Source organism: Chelonia mydas, chromosome 5, assembly GCF_015237465.2.
Source record: "Chelonia mydas isolate rCheMyd1 chromosome 5, rCheMyd1.pri.v2, whole genome shotgun sequence".
In the NCBI taxonomy this organism is placed as follows: domain Eukaryota; kingdom Metazoa; phylum Chordata; order Testudines; family Cheloniidae; genus Chelonia; species Chelonia mydas.
The window spans coordinates 6,274,885-6,295,277 of NC_051245.2; the positions used below are offsets into that span (position 1 = coordinate 6,274,885).

At 45.2% G+C, this 20,393-nt stretch overlaps 1 protein-coding gene across 16 annotated transcripts in view; it reads right to left on the bottom strand.

Annotated features, from left to right (window-relative positions):
* CELF4 (CUGBP Elav-like family member 4) overlaps positions 1-20,393 on the bottom strand; it is an 870,133-nt gene that overhangs the window by 157,031 nt on the left and 692,709 nt on the right. For 10 of the 16 annotated variants that reach the window (XR_006291039.1, XR_006291038.1, XM_043547128.1 and 7 more), the window contains exons 4-5: positions 11,254-11,382; positions 1,066-1,145 (exon numbers count right to left, since the gene is read on the bottom strand). Coding sequence is in view for 13 of the 16 variants with exons in the window: in XM_043547128.1 (XP_043403063.1) it covers positions 1,066-1,145; positions 11,254-11,382 (209 nt within the window). In the remaining 3 variants the exon portion in view is untranslated. The remainder of the gene's footprint in view (positions 1-1,065; positions 1,146-11,253; positions 11,383-20,393) is intronic. The other 6 variants (XR_006291040.1, XM_043547126.1, XM_007063304.3 and 3 more) reach the window with 1 other exon arrangement.

Sequence of the window (20,393 nt, forward strand, 5' to 3'; positions counted from 1 at the left end):
TCTTCTCTCCTCATAGATACTTGTAGACCATGATCTGGCAACTTCATAACATTTTCTTGGATAAACAAAAGAGACTGAGCTTTTTAAGACTCTCATTCTAAGGCAGGTTTTCTAGACCTCAAATCATTCTTGTCACTCTTTCCTGAACCCTTTCCAATTTGTCAATATACTTTTTTATCCTTGCAGTATTTATCCTACTGGTAATTAGTAATAAAAGTCACAAACCAATAATCATAAAGCAAAAAATGTTAGGACAGATTGTCTCTCCCTAAGGTTTCTAAATTGTGCTTTCTCCTCCGTGTAAGGCAGATGAGTGTGTGTGTGTGTGTGTGTGTGTGTGTGTGAGAGAGAGAGAGAGAGCGCAAAATAAGCCTACCATGTTTTCCCCAAATATCAGGCTGGAACCTCAACCCTGTTGGGCGTTTGTCCAAATGGAGTGATCTGAGGTTGATGGCCAGGAAGACTCTTTAAATATCTTCACAACTCTTAATTCTAAGTTGTAGAGATGAGGATAAGAACCGCATTTTGCACTTTTTTGTGGTTGCACAGAGGTGCAAATCAGAGTTCAGCTTGGCTCTAAATTCTGCTTCCGTCATATTTGTGTGCTTTTCTCTGCTGAACACCAAAAAGGTTCCTCATTGTTCCCATAGAGACCGTTATTCCTTGGCAAAGAAAAAGCATTTAGACACTGGCAACAAGCCTGAATCATACCTGTGCAACCAGTGGGGTTACCCCAGGGATAAATCTGGCCCAGCTGGTACAACATGTGTGATCGTGTGTCTTTGCAGACAATCAAAACTCTATCATTACCAGTCACGGGATACTGCGCCTCTTGAGCTCACATGTATGTGAAACGATATCAGTGCCACCCTGGCCTTTTAATGGAGTAGCTAAACAAACCCGAGGCCCCACACGCCTCAGCTGCAATCCATTTTCCCTGGAAGAAGATTCAGAAAGCACCAATAAATCATCAGCCCTTCCTCCCCTCACCCCTTCATCAGGCCTCTGGGCCGCATGGGCAGAACAGACCCCCGAGGCGTTCTCCTCCATTAGCCTGCTACTCACCGGCATTGTCTGGCTGCCATGCAAGGCGTTGATGGCTGCTTGGGCCTCTGCATGCGAGGAGTATTTCACAAATGCACACCCTGCAAGAGGAGGGAGAGGAAAGAGAAGAGGTTTTAAAACCAGAGATCCGAAAGCAGCAGGCGTCTAACATGGGCAACCGCGGCCAGCCACATGAAAGGGATTTACTCTATTGAAAACCCACGTGTCTCTCCTATCTACATAAATTATTTGCTATTTGCAGAGTGCCACAGGTGGGCATCACCCATTACAGTCCACAAGTGCTCATCTCTGCCCCAAAGAGCTTGCTGTGATGACACAAGAGGTGAGAACAGGAAATTGCATTTATGGGATGGCCACCACCTTGGCCAAGGCCGTCTATAGAACCTTGGACTTCCAGCGCTAAACAGCAAATGTCACGACAACTTGAGCTGGAGCGCCATGCCTTGGAGCTGTGGGCAGCAACAGAGTCACATGCTCTGTGCGTCAGCCACGGCGAGGACACGCAACGCACACAGATCTGGGGGTTACATTTAGGTGTTCAGAGGTGATTTCTCTTAGCCTCTTCTAGCCAGGTTTGGGGGCTGAGTGGTGAATTTGTATGTAGGCACTTCAGGTACTAGCGTGAAGAGCACCATATCGTAACTTTACCCAGGAGTAAGCCCTGTGTCAGGGGCAGGGAGTCTCACATCATCAGTATGGAGAAGGTATTACTATAACTATTTTAATTGACACAGAAGAAGATAAGAGACTTTCACATAAGCAGTGGCCAAGGTGAGAAAACCCCCAGAAGTCCCGGCTTTCAGCCCTTTCTCATACTATCTGGCTATCCTCCCACATGTACCCCTGAGGATCACAAAAGAGGCTATTGAAAGCATGGGAGTTAAAAACATTGGGTTTTTTTGGGAAAGCAAGCCCAACCCTAAAATGTAATTGGGAACCTGTAAATTTCCCCCCCCCCAACACTCAGACTGCCTCTCGGGGGAAGTGTAGCAATTGCAGTTATAGATGGATCGAATTTATAAGGGGCTAAGAGGAGACCATCATGAGAAAGTGAGATAGATAAACTTCAGCTGGAAACAATAAGGATCGATTATCAGATAATCGCAGACCTGCATTCCCGGACTCCTGAGATACTTCACCTTCCTTTTCACTAATCAGAGATAATCCAGAATCAGGGTGTTTAAGTATGTGCAGAGATTCTTTTACACTTTCTGCTTCTAAAAGGAGGATGATTAGCGAGTATACAAAAGCTTTCGGGGTCCAGTAGCCCAGAATTTTGGCTGCAGCTATCAAACTGTGTTCCTTTGTTTCTTGGAGTGAAATCCACCCTCTCTGCACAAAGCCTCAATTAGTGGGAGCTATGCAAGGGTTGGAGGAGTTGGAATTTACTCTGTTCAACCCACAGGGTGTCAACACAACCCCTCTGCCGCTGTCATTCCCTGTTGGGTTTTGAGGTTAACTGAAATTCTTGCTCTGGACAAAGGACCAATGGTATTTAGACACCTAAAATGCAGCTAGATACCTAGTGGAATTTTCAAAAGACACCTATGCACCTACCTCCCACTGAAATAAATAAGAGTTAGGCACCGAAGGCGCTTTTGAAGTTTGCTGCCTGCAAACTCAGGTGCCCAAATGTCTAAAAAGATACCTGATTTTTAGCTGATCACTTCCTGAAAAATCAAGGTCCCCCTCAAAGGTGTTGAGATCCTCTGCAAGTCCCTCAAACCGAGGCCCCCCAGTACCCTTAAACACAGGAAAATGTCAGGCCATCTACTCAGCAGGGGCTACACTGATTTAATCCAGCTGAGGATCTGGTTCCTCGTGTCTAAGCACTATAAGAAACCACGTAGAATAGAATAGAAAAACAGCCAAAAGTACACTATAGGCATCATCATATGGGTGACAGCAGCAGCAGCTTGTCCCACGGATATCATCACTGGAGATCTCTGCTGGGACAGCTCACCCTGATATGCTAGTGGGGAAGAAATGGAACAACATACAGGAATTTTGGGGGGGAATATTGTGTGCTCTTTGCCAAATGGGGTGAAATATGCAGTGTGCAAAACCTGCAACATCGCAATAGACATTATATGCGGTGGTGTTTAAAAACATAACATCAAAATAAATAAGCTGATTAAATGCAGAAAAATGGAAAGGAGAAAAAGGCCCAACATATTGATTATTTGTCTTCCTGTAGCACCTAGAGAGTCCAAAGATCAGGGCCAATGAGATGATTGCTAGACACCGTACTAACACCTAGGAAGACTCCCTCCCTCCCCTGAAGGGGTGCACTCTAAACAGAGAAGACAAGAAAAAGGTGGGAGAAAGGAAATATCATCAACTGCATTTATAAATATCGTTTACAGATGGGACCCTGAGGCCCAGAGAAATTAAGGGTCACGCTCAAGGTCACACAAAAAAACAATGATAAACTGAAGCCAGATCTCCTGAGTCTGAGCCAAATGCCTTAATTCCAAACTCATCCTTCCACTCTTAGGCCTTGTCTGTTGCCCACAAAGCACAGTGTGCAGCAAGCGGGGGTGTAAATCTCTAGCACACTAGCTCACTGCAGAGAACTGTCCATGTGTATCCTGCTACTGCACTTTAAGAGTTCACCGTGCAGTTTGACGTTCTGTTGTGAGGCCTTGTCTGGGCGAGGCTAGAAGGCAAGTTGGCACATTTTAGCTCACATGTGCTAACAAAAAGTCTAGTGTGATCAGGGCAGCGTATTCTTTGACATGTGCTGAGCTGGTTGAAATGAAGCCCTGGCTCCCTTGATGTCCTTGATCTGCTAACACGTGTTAAAACTACAGCTGCCTTGTCTAACCTTTTCCCCTAGGATAGACATGGCCGAAATCCTACTCTAGACAAGGTCTTAGAAGAAGAAAACACCACGAGAATGATTGTGTCCTGAAATAACTAGTTCTTCCAGGGAGATGTATCACACTGGCCTCTGGCAGGTGGAGTCGCAGCTTACCTGGAGTTCCTGCTAGCTCTTCCCCACATCTAACTGTCTCATGAGATAAGATAGCTACCCTTTGCTTCCCTGTTGGCTGGCTGTTCTGTGTGTGTAAATCAGGGGCCTCACAGCTTCCGTAAATAGCACCAGCAAATGGAAACTGGTAATATTAACTCTGTCAAGGCTCTGTATTGATCCCAAATAGCTTCTGAAAAGCAAGGCTGAGACTTCTGCTCACTCGCGCTAATAATTAAACTGGTTAGCAATATGGAGCTGCCACTCAAGTTCAAGTTGTAAAAAAGAGAGAGAGCAGGAGAGAATAAGTCTCTAGGGCTGTGTCCTCCTTGGAACCAGCTGCTGACAGATCTCAGTGATTATTGCCTTTATTATGACTGAGGTTTGATTCCTTTGTGGTTATCTTTTATGCCTGACAGCTTTGGGTGAGTGCAGAGGGGCACTTGAATTTCCTGCTTTCCCTTATCCCAACTGGTTTTTCCAATTAATGGAGTGTCTAACCTCATAAGATCAGTGGGGTGGAGCCCCTCCAAGTTAGCTCAGTCTATCCTCTTCCAGTCCGGCTGGCTTTTCCTCCCCAGTTTATATAATACAGTTAGTTGAAAAATATATTTTAAAAAAAATGGGGAAAATCGGTTCAATTTTTCCCCTATTGAAATTCAAAACTGTGATGACCTTTTTCATTGAGATTTGAAATTTTTCAGCTGGCACGAGAACAGGTCATATACCAGGGCTGAATTTGTCCACAAATATTTATGTGAAAAAGGACGCCCAAACTTTCTGTTTTGGTCAAAACTTTGATGAAAAACTGAAATTCAGAAAATGGTGACCAGCTGTATTCATCAACCACCCGCCAAAACGGATAAATGAGATTGTCAGCACTTCACTGCCTTTTCCTTTGGCGTCTCCAAGCGTGCAGTGGCTGAGGTGATTTTTCAGCTTTCTCCACCTAAACTAACCAACTCTATTCACTAAAGCAATAGACAAGAAAGCACTCATTTCCCTTCCATCAGCAAAACAAACCGTGCCCTGAAGAAAAGTACTGTCATTCTTGGGAGACCAGGGTTCAATCCCCTGCTCTGCCCAGAGTCCCTGTGTGACCTTGGGCATATCACTTAGCTTCTTTCTGCCTCAGTTCCTCATCTGTAAAATGGGAGTGACAGCACTACCCTGCCTCACAAGGGTGTTATGATGCAGAGACATTGGGCTGAGTCCAGTCCCCTGTTATCACAGGAAACTACTACAGGCCCTACTGTATATTCTCGTAGGCTGCATCTGTCCCAGATTTCAATAGCTCCACCAGTGGGGGGCTTCTAGTACTTTCTTCAGAGGTCTTTCCTCATTGACCTTATTGCCAGGAAGTGTTTTCCTGAATTCCAAAAGAAATTTCCTGTTTTTTTTTATTTCATCCCCAAGTTCTTCAACTAACTCACCCTAAAAAGTTCTCCCGCATACAGACTGTCAACTACAGCGGGAAACAAAAATTTCAACATGGAGAATTTCACAGAATTTCAAGCCAATGTATTTCAAACTTGTGAAAATTTCCAACCAGTTCTGCTGTTTGGCATTCTTTGGATATTTGTCACCAGTGATCACCGTGTGCAATTAACTTTGCAGACACCAGCCATACCGCGTCGCATGGCTACTTGGACATCATCAGGAGGGAAAGAACTTAGAAGGAATCTTCCACTCCGCAACCACAGGTTCCCAATGTCTGAGCTAATGGGAAATTATTTCAGCTGTATTCGTGATCTGTGCTTTGTGGGCATCCAGCCACAAGAGAATGACATAATCACATATTAATGATTAGTTCTGACATTTCATGAGACATTAAAAATCTGTGGAACTTTCTCACGAAGGGGCCATCTATCAGAAGTCAGTGCAGTGCTGCCAACCCCACATGTTCAAAAAACTCATGAATCAGCCCTAAAAATTCCGAAGACTGGCTTAAATCATAGTATTTAAAAATAATAAATGTGCGGTTCTTTTTGCTTTCTGGGTTTTGAGCATCTAGATTATAGCCGAGTCTTGTTTCCAGCCTTTCCCCGCAACTGTGAGAACCAGAAACCTACTTGTTTTTTAAAAAGTGAAAGCTGAGATCCTGACGACTCCAGGAGCCAGGACTTTAAGGGAAGCACCCAACTTTCCGAGACTCAAATTATGAGAGCTGGCAACACTCTCAGATATATCAGATATATATTTACTCTGTCTTCCCCCTCACAACCCCCTACTCCAATTCTATGACCTTATATGATTAAAATATTGGAATGCCACTGTGGTTAAGGGCAGAAAAGCTATGTATGAGAGAATCAGCCTGTCTTCCTGCTGTTCTTATTATCCCAAGTGCATTTTCAGAACTAGGAATTGGGAGCAACTGAGAGAAAGGGTGAGAACGTTCTTGTTTCTTCCTCAAATGAAGTGATTCACTTCATACACACAGAAAAAGGCTAGAAGAAAAGGGTTCTTGGCTTCTTTTTTCATTAGGACCTTGGGGAGTCTGGTGCCTCTTGTTCTTGTTCTTGCCAATGTGCTTAAGCAAGTGCTTAAAGTTATCCGTGGGCCAGATTTTTTAAAGGTATTTAGGTGCCCAACTCTCATTGATTTCAATAGGAGTTAGGCCCCTAAACACCTTTAGAAATCTGGCCTCGTACATTTAAGTGCCTTCCTGGTTCGGGATGGATTTCTAAACAGGAGCCGAAAATGCTGGGGGCTCTTGGCCATCTGACTGGTGTTTGGCAAACTCTGAGAAGTAAATTGGTGGGTCTCAGGTTAATTCTAATGGACAAACATGGCTGGACTGAACAACCTCTAACCCCTAGAGACTGGCCCTCTCTGGGAAGATATTGGCAGAATGGCAGGGAGGTGGGTATGTAGTGGGGGAGATTAGTGTTCTGTCAATCCAGCCCCATTCACCAGCACTACAGTCATTTAATTTGCTTTACAGTGCTGGTGCAACAGCAGAATCAGACAGAACAGTAGGAGGAGCTACAAGGACAGAGGGAGACCAAGGAAATACTTTATTGAACAACAACACAAAATTAATCCATGGAACTCACTGCCATAGCATGCTGTGATGGCAGAAAGTATAACTGAGTTCCAAAAAAGAACTAGGTAAATCCATGGAGGATAGATCCATCAATGTCTATTAGCCAAGCTGGGAAGGGATGCAAAACCATGCTCGGGGTGACCTCAAACCTCAATCTGCCAGAAGCCAGGAGGGGAAGATGGGGTGGATCTCTCCGCTATTGCCCTATTCTGTACATTCCCCTGGAAGCTTTGGTACTGGGAGACAGGACACAGGGCTAGATGGACCATTAGTCTGACTCATGGCAGCTGTTATGTTCTTAAGTCCCAGCTTTTCAGGAGATGAAGCTGTAATTTACAGGCAAAGCTGTCCAGCTCACAATGGGTCTGCAAAAGGGCTGGAAAAAATACATCAAGACACAGGCTGGCATTTGTGTGTGTCTCTTCTTCTCTAGCCACCATCAGGCTAATACTTCCATAATGAGTAACGGGGTCGGGGGAGCAGTGATGCATCACATGGGACTGTGAAAAAGCAGAAAAGTGAGCCCTACGGAATAAGAGCCAGATTCAACAGCCATTCAGATCAGTGGATAGAATCCCATTAATTTCAACGTGAATTGGATCAGACCCTCAAAAAGTAAGTGGCTTGGAGGGAATCGTGGCTGGGAGAAAGCTGAGATCCTCTGGTGTGGAACAACACTCCCATTCTGCCGTGATTGCTACCTCCCTGCACAGTGTTAGCATCCAATTTCTGCTCTTGGTGTTCGACTTTCCCAGACATTCACTCTCAGAGCAGAGAGTATATCGGATGGCACCCTCCCTTTCCCCCGTCTGTTTCCTACCACAGTGACAAGCTGTGGCCTGTCTGAAGATGAAGAATCTTTGCTGGCTGAGAGTGACTTTCCAGGCATATCAGAGTCTTTCTCAAATATGTCACTGTGGTTAGGATCCTCCGTCTTCGTGTTGCAGAAATATGCCCGTCGATGTTGTCACATGTCAAAATAGCTGGTGACATATGAACTGCAACAGCAGGGCTAGTGTCTTCTTCACCCACGCCAGCACATTTGATGAACTATTACATGCCGATCAATATTTAATGGATGCATTTCTTTGTCAAGAGAGGAGGGCTTCCTCTTTAAATTGAAGATACTTTTCTAGTAAATGGCTGGAAGAATGACCCTGATATTAGCTGGAAAATTCTTGTTCAAATGCTGACGCTGGAGAAAAGGCTTCAAGGACAGATATTAGGAAAAACTTTTTCACCAAGAGGGTGGTGAAACACTGGAATGTGTTACCTAGGGAGGTGGTAGAATCTCCTTCCTTAGAAGTTTTTAAGGTCAGGCTTGACAAAGCCCTGGCTGGGATGATTTAATTGGGGATTGGTCCTGCTTTGAGCAGGGGGTTGGACTAGATGACCTCCTGAGGTCCCTTCCAACCCTGATATTCTATGATTCTATGATTCTATGAACACCCGCAGCTGCATGCGTCCAGGTGGTAAGTACTGTCTCAAAAGGGCCAACAACTGGCTAGTCAATCCAATGAGACCAATTTTCGCATTTTAAGTATTTGCCTGTGAAACCTGATAGAAGAGCTTTTAAATTGGGGATGGCAAATACCGACGAGTGCAATGGGCGCACACTCAAAAATGTATGTGCATTTGTAACTCTGCAGTTTGTGCAAGCTAGTGGGTATATGCACATGCAAAATGGCCCTTTTGTGTGTATTTACCTCTCTTACAAGTGCAGATTCCTATTTGTATGCAATTGGGGGTCTTTGCGTTGTACACACACATTATGCCTTGCTGCGAAAGTTAGGTCCATGTGATTATCCACTCCATTCTTCTGGGGAAAAATGCAAGATCATTTCCTTTGTTCTATACATTCTTCACCACTTTCCCAAAGCCAGCTTTAAGTGATGGGGCTTCTACCATTTCCAGTTAGGAAAAGCACAGTACGGGGAGTTGAGAAATCTGGGTTCTCAGTTCAGTTGCACCATTCTGCCTCCTTGGACACTGCTGGCTTCCCTGATTTTAGACTCTGCTAATGGTGGAGTAAATTCTATTTTTAAATGTCCAAAAATCAAATAAGAAAACAAGTTCAGAAGTTGATCTCCCTACTCAGAAGTCAGAATGCTTATTGGAACCTGCAATACTGGTCTGCATATTACAGCTAGTTGAAACATTTGGCTTTTTGATCATAGAAAATTTTTATTTTGGTCAAAATTACCTGGATTTTCTCAAGGGGCGAGGGGCACAAAAAGCACCCTTCCCGCAATTTTTTGGGTAAAAGATTTTGGGTTTTGAAACTGAGTCACTGTCTCCAGATTGCCTCTTTGTGGCCAAGGGTGGCTTTGCCTCAGTTTCCCTCCGAGGTTCCTGGAACTAATCCACAGAGGCTTTCCCCTAGCTAATGACACCCCTGCTTGGGGCTGGTCTAATAACAAACAAGTTGAAACAAGCCTCAAAATCCCACAGTAAAGTCCATCAACCCACAACACAACAATTCATTCACAGCTCTTGCTCTTCTTCAGGCCCAGTCTACCCTTCATCAAGCTGCCAATCCCAGACGTTTCTAGCTGGAGTCCTTCCCTGCTCTCCAAGCAGCCACTCACAGGCTTTCCTACCTGGAGTCCTTCCTTTCCCTGAATTGTCTTCTCTATCATTCAGAGAGACCAGCAGATAAACCCCTTTGGCTGCTCTGCTCTTTTGACTCTTAGCCTTCCCCAACTCTCTCTGGCTCACAGACTAGCAGGTGCACACCTTCCGCTGCACGCCTGGTCCTGGCGATCTCAGGGTCTCCTGCAGGAGACTTGCTGCTCTCTGCAACCCTCAGCAACCTTCTCCAGACCTTTGCTGACCTTTCTCTCTCCCCCTCTCCCAGGCCTTTGCTTTATTTATCCAGGAAGCCTGATGGAATCACATGGCCCATCTTTCTATTCCCCACCCGGGGAGAGGAGCTAATCGTCTCACAGGTGAGGCTGAGACCCATTTCCCATTAAAGGTCCAGCCACCCAGCGACACCCCCAAATTTAACATTTTAATCAAACCTCTTTTGTGAAAACTGACATCTTTTCAGTTTTTGTTTTCTTTGGAAATTTAGGGGAAAAGAACCATTTTAAAAACATGTTTTTTATGAAAAATAATGGGGATCTTTTGACCAGCTCTACTGAACATACTACAAGAACTGCCTTCCTTCTGATGTTTCATTACTTTTGCTTATGCTCCCAGTGGAAATGGTCAAACTCCCATTGACTTCATTGGGTGCTGCAGCAAACCCTAAAACACTATTTCTGTAGTATTGGCATGAATATTGATAGCCTGGAGTGGCTACAGTGAGAATTACACATGATAATGAAGAGGAACTTTTGTGTTGGAGGTGAGAGAGAAGAGAAAGGGGCCCTGGTTTCCATTCTTGGCTCTGCCGCTAGGCAGTTGTGAGAGCTTAGAGAGGCCTTTTCTCTCTACGGGCCTCTTTTTTTCCCCTCCCACTCTTTGACTTGTCTATTTGACTATTAGCTCTATGGGACAGAGACTGTCTCTTATGGTTCGTACATCACCCAGAATAATGGAGTCCCAATATGGATTGGGGCCGGTAATACACATAATAAAATCATCTGGGACTTGGGAAGAGCTAGTGGTTGAAGATGGCAAGTGGAACACTTGGTTGTGTTAAGAGAATGAATGAGCACGTTTCACCTGAAGGCACACAAACGCAGACAAAGGAAAACGTGGCTCTGGATTGCTTCAGGGCAGATTATGAAAGCAAATTTTACAGGATATGGGTGGGCACATTTTCAGAAATAAGTACTGTACTTAGGTGGTGCTCACAAAACACGCACTTACGAGGTGGGCAGTGATGCATGCAAGCTGGTATGCATGCAAAGAAGTGTACGCACATAATCATTTGTGGGCACGTACTTTGTGCACGCAACTGGTCCTTTGTGCTCAGGCACACATATCCTGCAGAGACCGGGCCAAACTCAGCTGGTGTACTTGGACTTCAATGGACCTTGGCCCATTTACAGCAGCAGAGAGTTTGGCCCACTCCTTGGGGACCTTAATTTGAAAGTTCGGCCCTAATCAATCCAAGAGGCGAGATTCATCTAGCCACTGAGTCACCCTCGTCTACTGGATGTTCAGAGGTTGGTGCTGGCTGCAGGGGCCATGCACCGTGTAGCATGAGCCATCTTACCTTTGCTGTTGCCATCGGGTCCCCGGAGGATTGTGCACTCCTCAATGTTCCCGAACGCCTCGAATAGCCTGCGCACATCGTCTTCTGACTGCTGCTTGTTGAGCATGCCCACAAAGAGTTTTCTGTCTTCTGGAACAAAATAAAGAGATGCTTACCATATTTCAGGAGGAGTGCGAAAGCCAATGTGACTCCACACAACTTGCAAAAGAAAGAGGTCGGAGGGAGATGCGGCCCTCCCCCATCCAAGGCAAACAGTTTCAGAAGTGGCTATGGGTTTTGGATGCCAAGCTGGAAACGCCTTAAAGGGGCCTGGTTTTTAGAAAGTGCCGAGCGTCACGTTGAGCACTATTAAAACCGAGGCACCTAAAACCAGTTAGTCACCTCTGAAAATTGATGCCCCAAGCCTCGTGAGTCAGTTCTCTCTGCTCAGTCTTTGCAGACGAGTCCCCAGAAATAAAACACTGGGATTTTCCAGACTGCCATTCAAAGGGAATGCATACAAGGATGGCATTTAGAACCAACCTTCAATTAGGAAGTGCCCTTTTTAGTAGCCACACTTTACCCTATAAGCTGCAGGAGAAAATAATTAAGTTTAACAGAAGCGGCTCTGTTTTGAATTGGTCTTTGATTTAAAGCAGCGAGGGAAGTAATTAAATGGAATGGAAGCCCCAGCTTGTAAATGAAGATTTTGGTCTTATATAAATATATATAAACGTTGACATACACGTTATACATATAAACACATTTATGTACACACACAGATCTCTACACAGAGAAAACTATTTTTGAAGGTCAGCTGATTGAAGCCAACGGAATGGATTTTGCCCAAACTTGCCCAAACTTGCAGTGGTCACCATTTAAAGCCAAAATTTACTAATACAAGTATCTGAGATGGGACAGGTACTAATACAAATATCTGAGATATCTGAGATAGGTCCTATTTCAACTAATGGGCTAGACCACTGTGCTCTGATGGTAGATGTTGTTTTTTAATGGCAAGCATTGTATTTACCTTTGGGCTTATAGTAAGGCTATGTTTACAGTACAGGCATGTCAGTCAGGGGTGTGAAAAGGTATGATCTCTGATCAACACGGCTGTGCCTGCATAAACCGCTAATGTAGACGCAGTTTTATCAGAAAAACTGCACTTTTACTGGTATAGCTTGTTTAGCTTGGGTGTGGTATATGTGTGGAATAAACTACACCCGTGAAAACACAGCTTTGCCAGTATAAGCAGTGTCCCCACTGGAAGCATTTTGTCATTATTCTATACCGTTATACCTATATTGGTCAACAGCTCCTAATGTAGACCCGGCTGTTAAAAGGAACAAACCTCGACAAACCATCCTGGGCCCAGTCCAATGGCCACCAAAGTCAATAGAAAGACTCTCATGGACTTCGGTGGGCACTGGATCCACTGTTAGAGTGGATTTCTATTCATAGCATTGTTACGGGCAGCACTATACAATATCACTGCATGAAGGGGAAAAAAGGAAATTTACATTGTTTATATTGTGTATGTAAATAGGCCATTTACACATGCTTCATAAATGTGTGACTCATCATTCATTAAATACTATGTAAATGTGTGTGAACCAAGATGTTTTTTTTTCTCGAAGCAGTTTACAGAACAGATGCAACCAATTTGAATAAATGCATGTTAGTAAATAAATACTTTGACTTTTTTTAAAACGTGCATGTTAATAACCTGAACCTGACCAGAATGCCCGTTTACAGAACTCCTTTCCTGGCTGAGAACATGGGTGATTTGCACTGGCTTTACTCATTGAGAAAGTGGTGATTTAGGCAAACTGCTCTGCTTAAACTGGTTTGATCAATGTTCACATACCCAAGGGTCATCTGTAAATTAGCAAATTGCCTTAGAAACTGAGCTAAAGGTCATTTTTCCTGCAGGGGATTAGAACCCTACCCCATTAGGGTGACCCTGATGAACCAAGAGCACTCGGTGTATAGAAAATGCACAGATGGCTAGGAAGTAGGAAGATGACCAGCCTCTACATCGCCTTTATCTGAGTAGGCAGAGCTGAAATAGTAGGAACAAAACACACTGGGTTATCCCCATGCCTTCTTTTTTTCCCGACTCACCTGAAGCAGCTAAAGTAATGGACAGCTCAAAGGCTTGTTTTCTAGAGGCATGCATAAGGAAAGTGATAGCTTTGATGACTGTCTTAACCAGAGCTACTGTGAACCATGGAAATAGGAGCTAGGAAGATGGGTTAGTGCAGTTTCAGACTTCCACACTGTACATTTTTCAGTGCTTTGTCTAGACTGTTTTTCAAGTAATCGAGTCATTTAATCCTCCAATGGCAAGGAATGGACTAAATATTATAAATGTTCTCTATAGCTCTATGAGTCTGAGGGGCTTCCAGCATCCCCCTTGGTCACATCTCTGTGATGGGCTGCATGTATCTGCCAATGAAGGAGTATTTCCTAACCATTGAGTGGGCACAGGGAGAAAGGGAAAGCTTCAACTGTAGAAAAGTCTCCCCCACAGCCAGATGAAACCATCTTCTTCGAGATACAATGTGTATGGCCCATCAGAAACCACTTTACTCCTTGGGCAAATTGCTCTGTGCAATGGAATCTCTGAGATGGGGTGTTACACCTTTGAAAGGTCACTATTAAAGCTAGTCATATCCTCAATGAAATATCTCTTTAGGCCTTGGCTAGGCAAAGCCTGAGAGAAAGCAGTAAGTCAAAAACCCTACTGTGTGTCTAGGTGTCTGCGGAAAACTGGTTTGGAGAAGGAGCAAGTTAAAGAAGTATGGGCTGGATGAATGGACTATAAGGTGGATAGAAAGCTGGCTAGATCATCGGGCTCAACGGGTAGTGATCAATGGCTCCATGTCTAGTTGGCAGCCGGTATCAAGTGGAGTGCCCCAGGGGTCGGTCCTGGGGCCGGTTTTGTTCAATATCTTCATAAATGATCTGGAGGATGGTGTGGATTGCACCCTCAGCAAGTTTGCAGATGACCCTAAACTGGGAGGAGAGGTAGATACGCTGGAGGGTAGGGATAGGATACAGAGGGACCTAGACAAATTAGAGGATTGGGCCAAAAGAAATCTGATGAGGTTCAACAAGGACAAGTGCAGAGTCCTGCACTTTGGACGGAAGAATCCCATGCACCACTATAGGCTAGGGACTGAATGGCTCGGCAGCAGTTCTGCAGAAAAGGACCCAGGGGTTACAGTGGACTAGAAGCTGGATATGAGTCAACAGTGTTCCCTTGTTGCCAAGAAGGCCAATGGCATTTTGGGATGTATAAGAAGGGGCATTGCCAGCAGATCGAGGGACGTGATCGTTCCCTTCTGTTTGACATTGGTGAGGCCTCATCTGGAGTACTGTGTCCAGTTTTGGGCCCCACACTACAAGAAGGATGTGGAAAAATTGGAAAGCGTCCAGCGGAGGGCAACAAAAATGATTAGGGGACTGGAACACATGACTTACGAGGAGAGGCTGAGGGAACTGGGATGGTTTAGTCTGCGGAAGAGAAGAATGAGGGGGGATTTGATAGCTGCTTTCAACTACCTGAAAGGGGGTTCCAAAGAGGATGGATCTCGACTGTTCTCAGTGTTAGCAGATGACAGAACAAGGAGTAATGGTCTCAAGTTGCAGTGGGGGAGGTCAAGATTGAATATTAGGAAAAACTTTTTCACTAGGAGGGTGGTGAAGCACTGGAATGCGTTACCTAGGGAGGTGGTGGAATCTCCTTCCTTAGAAGTTTTTAAGGTCAGGCTTGACAAAGCCCTGGCTGGGATGATTTAGTTGGGGATTGGTCCTGCTTTGAGCAGGGGGTTGGACTAGATGACCTCCTGAGGTCCCTTCCAACCCTGATATTCTATGATTCTATGATAAGGAGGGTTGGCTGCCCCAGATGGAGGTGAGGTGCAGGGGAAAGAGAGATCTTTGAACACAATTGAAGCCAAGTCTCCACTAGAAAAATGCTTGCCGGTATAACCACACTGGTATGGGTATGGAAGCAAACCTTCCTGGTGTTGACATAGCTAATACTGGCAAAAAAGTGCTTTTGCCAGTAAAGCCTATACTGGCTCCCAAGAAAAGCACTTTTCTGCCGGTATAACTGTGTCTGCTCTAGGGTTTTTGCCGGTATCGATGTGCCAGACAAAATTCACACCCCTAACTAATGTTATAATTTCAGCAAAAGTTCCTAGTGTGGACCTGGCCTGAAACTGCCTTGTCTAGTTTAGTTTATGCAAAGCATAAATCTAGGTATGTTATGCAAATAATTTATTATTTGGTTTGACTCCCTTTTCCCTGACATTCAGTCATCCGCAACTCACTGAAGACTGTGAGCAAAAGGTGCCCATCGCCGCCAGTTTTGTGACATGTCCACCAGGCGGCCACGTGACCACCAGCCACTGGACTGAGACCCTCTACTCACTTACCCATGGCCTTAGGGCCAAGATTTTCAAAAGTGGCTTGTGACTTTGGGGCCCAAGTTGACCCACCTTAAAATGGTCTGATTTTCAGAAAGGGCTGAGCACCCGCCCCGCTGAAAATCAGGCCGCTTTAAGATGACTCAAATTTGGGCACTGCAAATCACTTTTGAAAATATTTGCCTAGTGCTTTTTATAACAGGGATTTATTGCAACTGCTGTCTCAGACACCTATATGTTCACACAACCGGCTGGTGAAATGAGTCGCTTGAACAACCACCAGCTCCCAGGCAGTTTTTTAACCAACCATTATGTTTGCTCTTTGCATTCCAGCCCTGCAAGAAAGCTCATTGCGATGTTATAATAACATATCCCGTGCATTGAATGGGAACAGCGGAGGAGCACGGCAGCAGCTGGGAACATTCAGTGGGCTCCTGATCTCGACGTCCACCTGGATTCATTTGCATGCGACTGAAATTACAGCCCCGTAATCCACTAATGAGCTTACACTGAACCTTTCACACCACCAGTGCCCCCAGATGCTTTGCCAAGTCCCAAACAAAAGGCTGACATGCTGTGCGCCACAGTAACTCGGCTCAACTTCATCAAATATGTCTGAGAGAGCACGAGTCAGGCCATTAGGCCACCAGAGCAAAATGGAGAGGGATTGCATTGGACACAGTGTGTTGTGCATGGGGATGAATGTACACTATATACTCTCTCTATTGGGGATGCTTCCAGAGCATCCTGTTATGAGAGTTCACTGCACTGGGTTACTGTCCCATCATTCAGATCACGCTGATTTTGCTGCTGCAAAGGGAAAGGCAATGTCTGCACAGTGGAAGTTCAACAGAAAGGGAGAGACATCAAATGTTCAGGACTGGGCCTGGACTTGGACCAATGCCCTGGATCAAACCATTCCAGAACGTTGTGTGTGTGTGTTAATGTCCAAACTTGGATCTGAATTCCATGCAAGACTGTGGGTCTGAATACCCCACATTCTGAACTTGTCACATTCAGAGAGTTTTGCAACCATGGGCTACGTCATTCTCAGAACAGCCCTTTGAAGAAGGTAGATATCATCATCCCGATTGACAGAGCTGGAGAAAAAGGGGGGTTATGCTCTGAAAAGTGACTCCCTACAAACAGCTCCACTGAGCCCCACGGTTATTATGTCTCAGTGATTTCAGATCAATTAAGCTCAGTTTACAAGTAAAAACTGCCAGTAGAAAAAAACCTGAACTTGGAATCTGAGAGTCAAGCTGGTTCCTTTCCTTCTTAGGAATCCTCAGCAAGAATAAAGCCAGCACTGGTGGACACTGGTAATATTTTCTACACTTTTGACTGATTTCTCCGCTCAGTGCTGATTGGCTGTTTGCTCCAGCCTCCTTTTCCTGATCTCAGTCTTGCGGTCTCATTACCTCAGTCTCATTCTATGCCTGACTCTCAGACATTCCTCCCTCCCTCTTTTTGCCTTTTATGTCACCCTTACCCCTCTCCCTTCCCTTTGTCTTTCTGCTTAGCTGATCCCCTTCTATCTAACACTCTTCCCTAACAGGTCGTTTTCCGCCATCCCACTGATTGCGCTGCTCGACCAGCTGCAGCTACTATGCTGATTGGTCCTTTCCCCTATTCTGCATCTGCCTTGCCTATTTAGATTGTAAGTCTTTGGGGCAGGAACTTTCTAGGGCTCTGTGTTTGTAAAGCACCTAGCACAATGGGGCCCCAATCTTGATTGGTCCCTAGGCATTACAGTAATAAACATGATGAATAAATTAAAAAATATAATTAACCACAAGGTCACCCTTCCTCCCTGTAGAGTAACTGTATGTAGCCAATATTTCCCATCCATTCCAACAACAGTGCAAGGTACCTTGGTCTCTGCTGGGACATCAAAAGCTGGAGAAACTAAACCAAAAAAAAAAAAATATAGAAGATGTACCCTTAATGACGCCTCTGATATTACAATGTAACAAGGCTTCCCACCCGCAGGCTCCTCTGCCAGCCCTGCTAGGGCTCGCTTGAGTCAGTGTCACTGGCTTCACATGGGTGAAGAAATGTATCTTGTTAGCTAAATATACGGTGTCTATGAATCTCCCGGGCTGTGTTTATATGAAGGCCTGGCACCTCCCTTGGTGTGAATAGGGGTTAAATTATTCCCTGTTCTATTTGTATTTAAATGTTATGTTTCCATGATAAGCGTAAGGCAGAGGTGTCAGACGGTCCCAGGGAAGGAGACGGCAGGCAAGAAAGGTGCAATAATCGAATGTTGTACACCGAGTGTTGAGTGGGGGGAAGTGCTAATTCAAGAGACAGAAGGGACAATGAGATGCAGGATGCCTGACCCTCTGCAGGGCAAAGGACGTGTATGATACTCACAGAGATTGTGAAGGGCCTAGGGGAAACATCAGGGTCACACACACACATGTATGTGTAGCTAGCTCTCTCTCGCTCTCTGTATGTATTCTTCATACTAAACAAAGAGGTTGAATCCCTGCTCGAGCAGAAAAACAGATTTCAACCTTATTATCTGTGAAGTTGCAACCATAATACAGAGATAGGTCTAACTGCCTTCTGTGGCCTGTGTCATGTAGGAAGACAGAGATGATCACAACCATGTCTTTTGGCCTTAAAAGCTATGAGTTTGTGTATCTGTGTAACAAGCTCATTGCCATGGCATATGATACAAGTGGGTAGATTATGAGTGGGTGTGTGTGTATTCAATAGGCAGGTAAAATACAGATGTGTGTACATTCTATAGGCAGATACAATCCAGATGTGTGTGTGTGTGCTATAGCAGGGACCATACAGATGTGTGTACATTCTATAGGCAGGTACAATCCAGATGTGTGTGTGTGTGCTATAGCAGGGACCATACAGATGTGTGTACATTCTATAGGCAGGTACAATCCAGATGTGTGTGTGTGTGCTATAGCAGGGACCATACAGATGTGTGTACATTCTATAGGCAGGTACAATAGATACCTTTTCAGATCCTGCCAAAGGCAAACACATGAGGAAATGCGATACGGCAACTGCTGACTTTCTAACATTCAGGGCTCAGCCTGCTGCCTTTCTGCCTTTTGGCTACGAATCCAGATATTAATTAATTCCTTATTAGTATTATTCATCCCTGTTCGTCTCTCTACTATTCTTTTCTGCTTGTAAATGTTACCAGTTGCGACTGGGATTGCACATACAACTAGTGACCAGAAGCAGAGCTCAGATCTATCTGCAGGGTGTGTGAGCCTGTGTCCTCCAGCACCCTGGAAAGATGCTCCAACACCCGAGCAGAGAGGGAGTGAGAGGTAGAGTGGATCTCCCCATCGATCTGCTACCCACTCCACCAGGCTATGCACTCTGCAGCGAGGAGAGGCCCTGCTGCATTCGGTGTGTCCTGGGAAGGCAGCTCCTGTTTTGCTCTCCTCAGCAGCCGCTAACACAGTCACCAAGGGCCGGTTTCTTCTCTTTGTTCCCAGCAGGTTGTACAGGCCTCCAGGTTCTTCTCTGCAGCAAGCAGCCTACAGAACAATGGCAGCAGCCGGAAAGAAGGTGGGGGGGGGGGTGCGTGAAGCTAGTGTCATGTGACCAGCCAGCTCGATGCAAAGTTCCCCGCAGATCACAAGTGACCCACGTGCCAGTTTGGGAACCTCTGGGTTACACCACAGGAAGCAAAAGTAGCCCTTCAGCTGTGTTTGCTTTCAGAACAGAGGGCCTTGGGCCAAAGCATAGGGAGGGAACTCCAGATCTGAGCTATTGAACTTTGGGAAAGTTTGGAACCAGCTCCAGTTCCGAATCTGAATTTGCTGGCTCAGGCTAAATCCCTCATCCTGAGTCTCTGTCTAGGAGTCCCCCCACAACTCTCCCCCTCGTCACATTTGCTAATCAGGCAGCTCAGTAGGCTAAAAGCAGGGCATTTCCTGTGGTCCGAGCCGTGTGCTCCTACTGCCATTCTCACAGCAGTCCTACGGCTGCGAGATGATGATTATGTCCCTTTCCACAGGGGAAGCAATTACGAATTCTGTTGTAGCTAATTGTAAATTAGCTAATTAACTTCTCCGTGGTACCTTGCTGAAAAACACATGAACCTTGTAAAATGGAGCGGTTTCGGAAATTAGGACAGAAAACCCCAATCGCCCCCAACAACTTAACTCAAAACAACAAGAACAAAATCTACTCTCCTCCCGCATAGCCCCCTTCAAACAACACATCCTCATTCTAATTCTGCTGCAGGCTTTAAAATGTTTGCTGAGTTCACCCGCTCATCGCAACCCGGTGGTGTTTGGGAGCCCTAATCACATCTCAGCTGGAGCAGTTTCTTTGGGTGTAACTCTCCCCCTTCTCCCATTTTTGTTCTATTTAACAGATTCTTTATATCCCTTACATTAGGAGTTATGATTGCACAGATGCCAGTCTCCTGGTGCTGGAGACAGAAGCTTCAGAGACGCCCGGGCTAGAGAAAATACCAGCAAATCCGAACAGCTGTGTCATGGGGACAAGTGCAAATGGGCATAAGCCCAGGTGTGGGCTTTAATTGTCCCATGGAGGGAAGGTTAGATCCATCTTCCTGTAAGCGTGCTACTCCCCAGTTATCCCCTTGAAAAACTTCTTCTGCAAGGTTTTTTTTTAACTGTACAATTGCACCTTGAGTCCTGAATTTTAAAGAGATCCTGGCCATGCTGTACAAAGTCAGAGAGTTCCTATAAAGTAATCACCATCGGA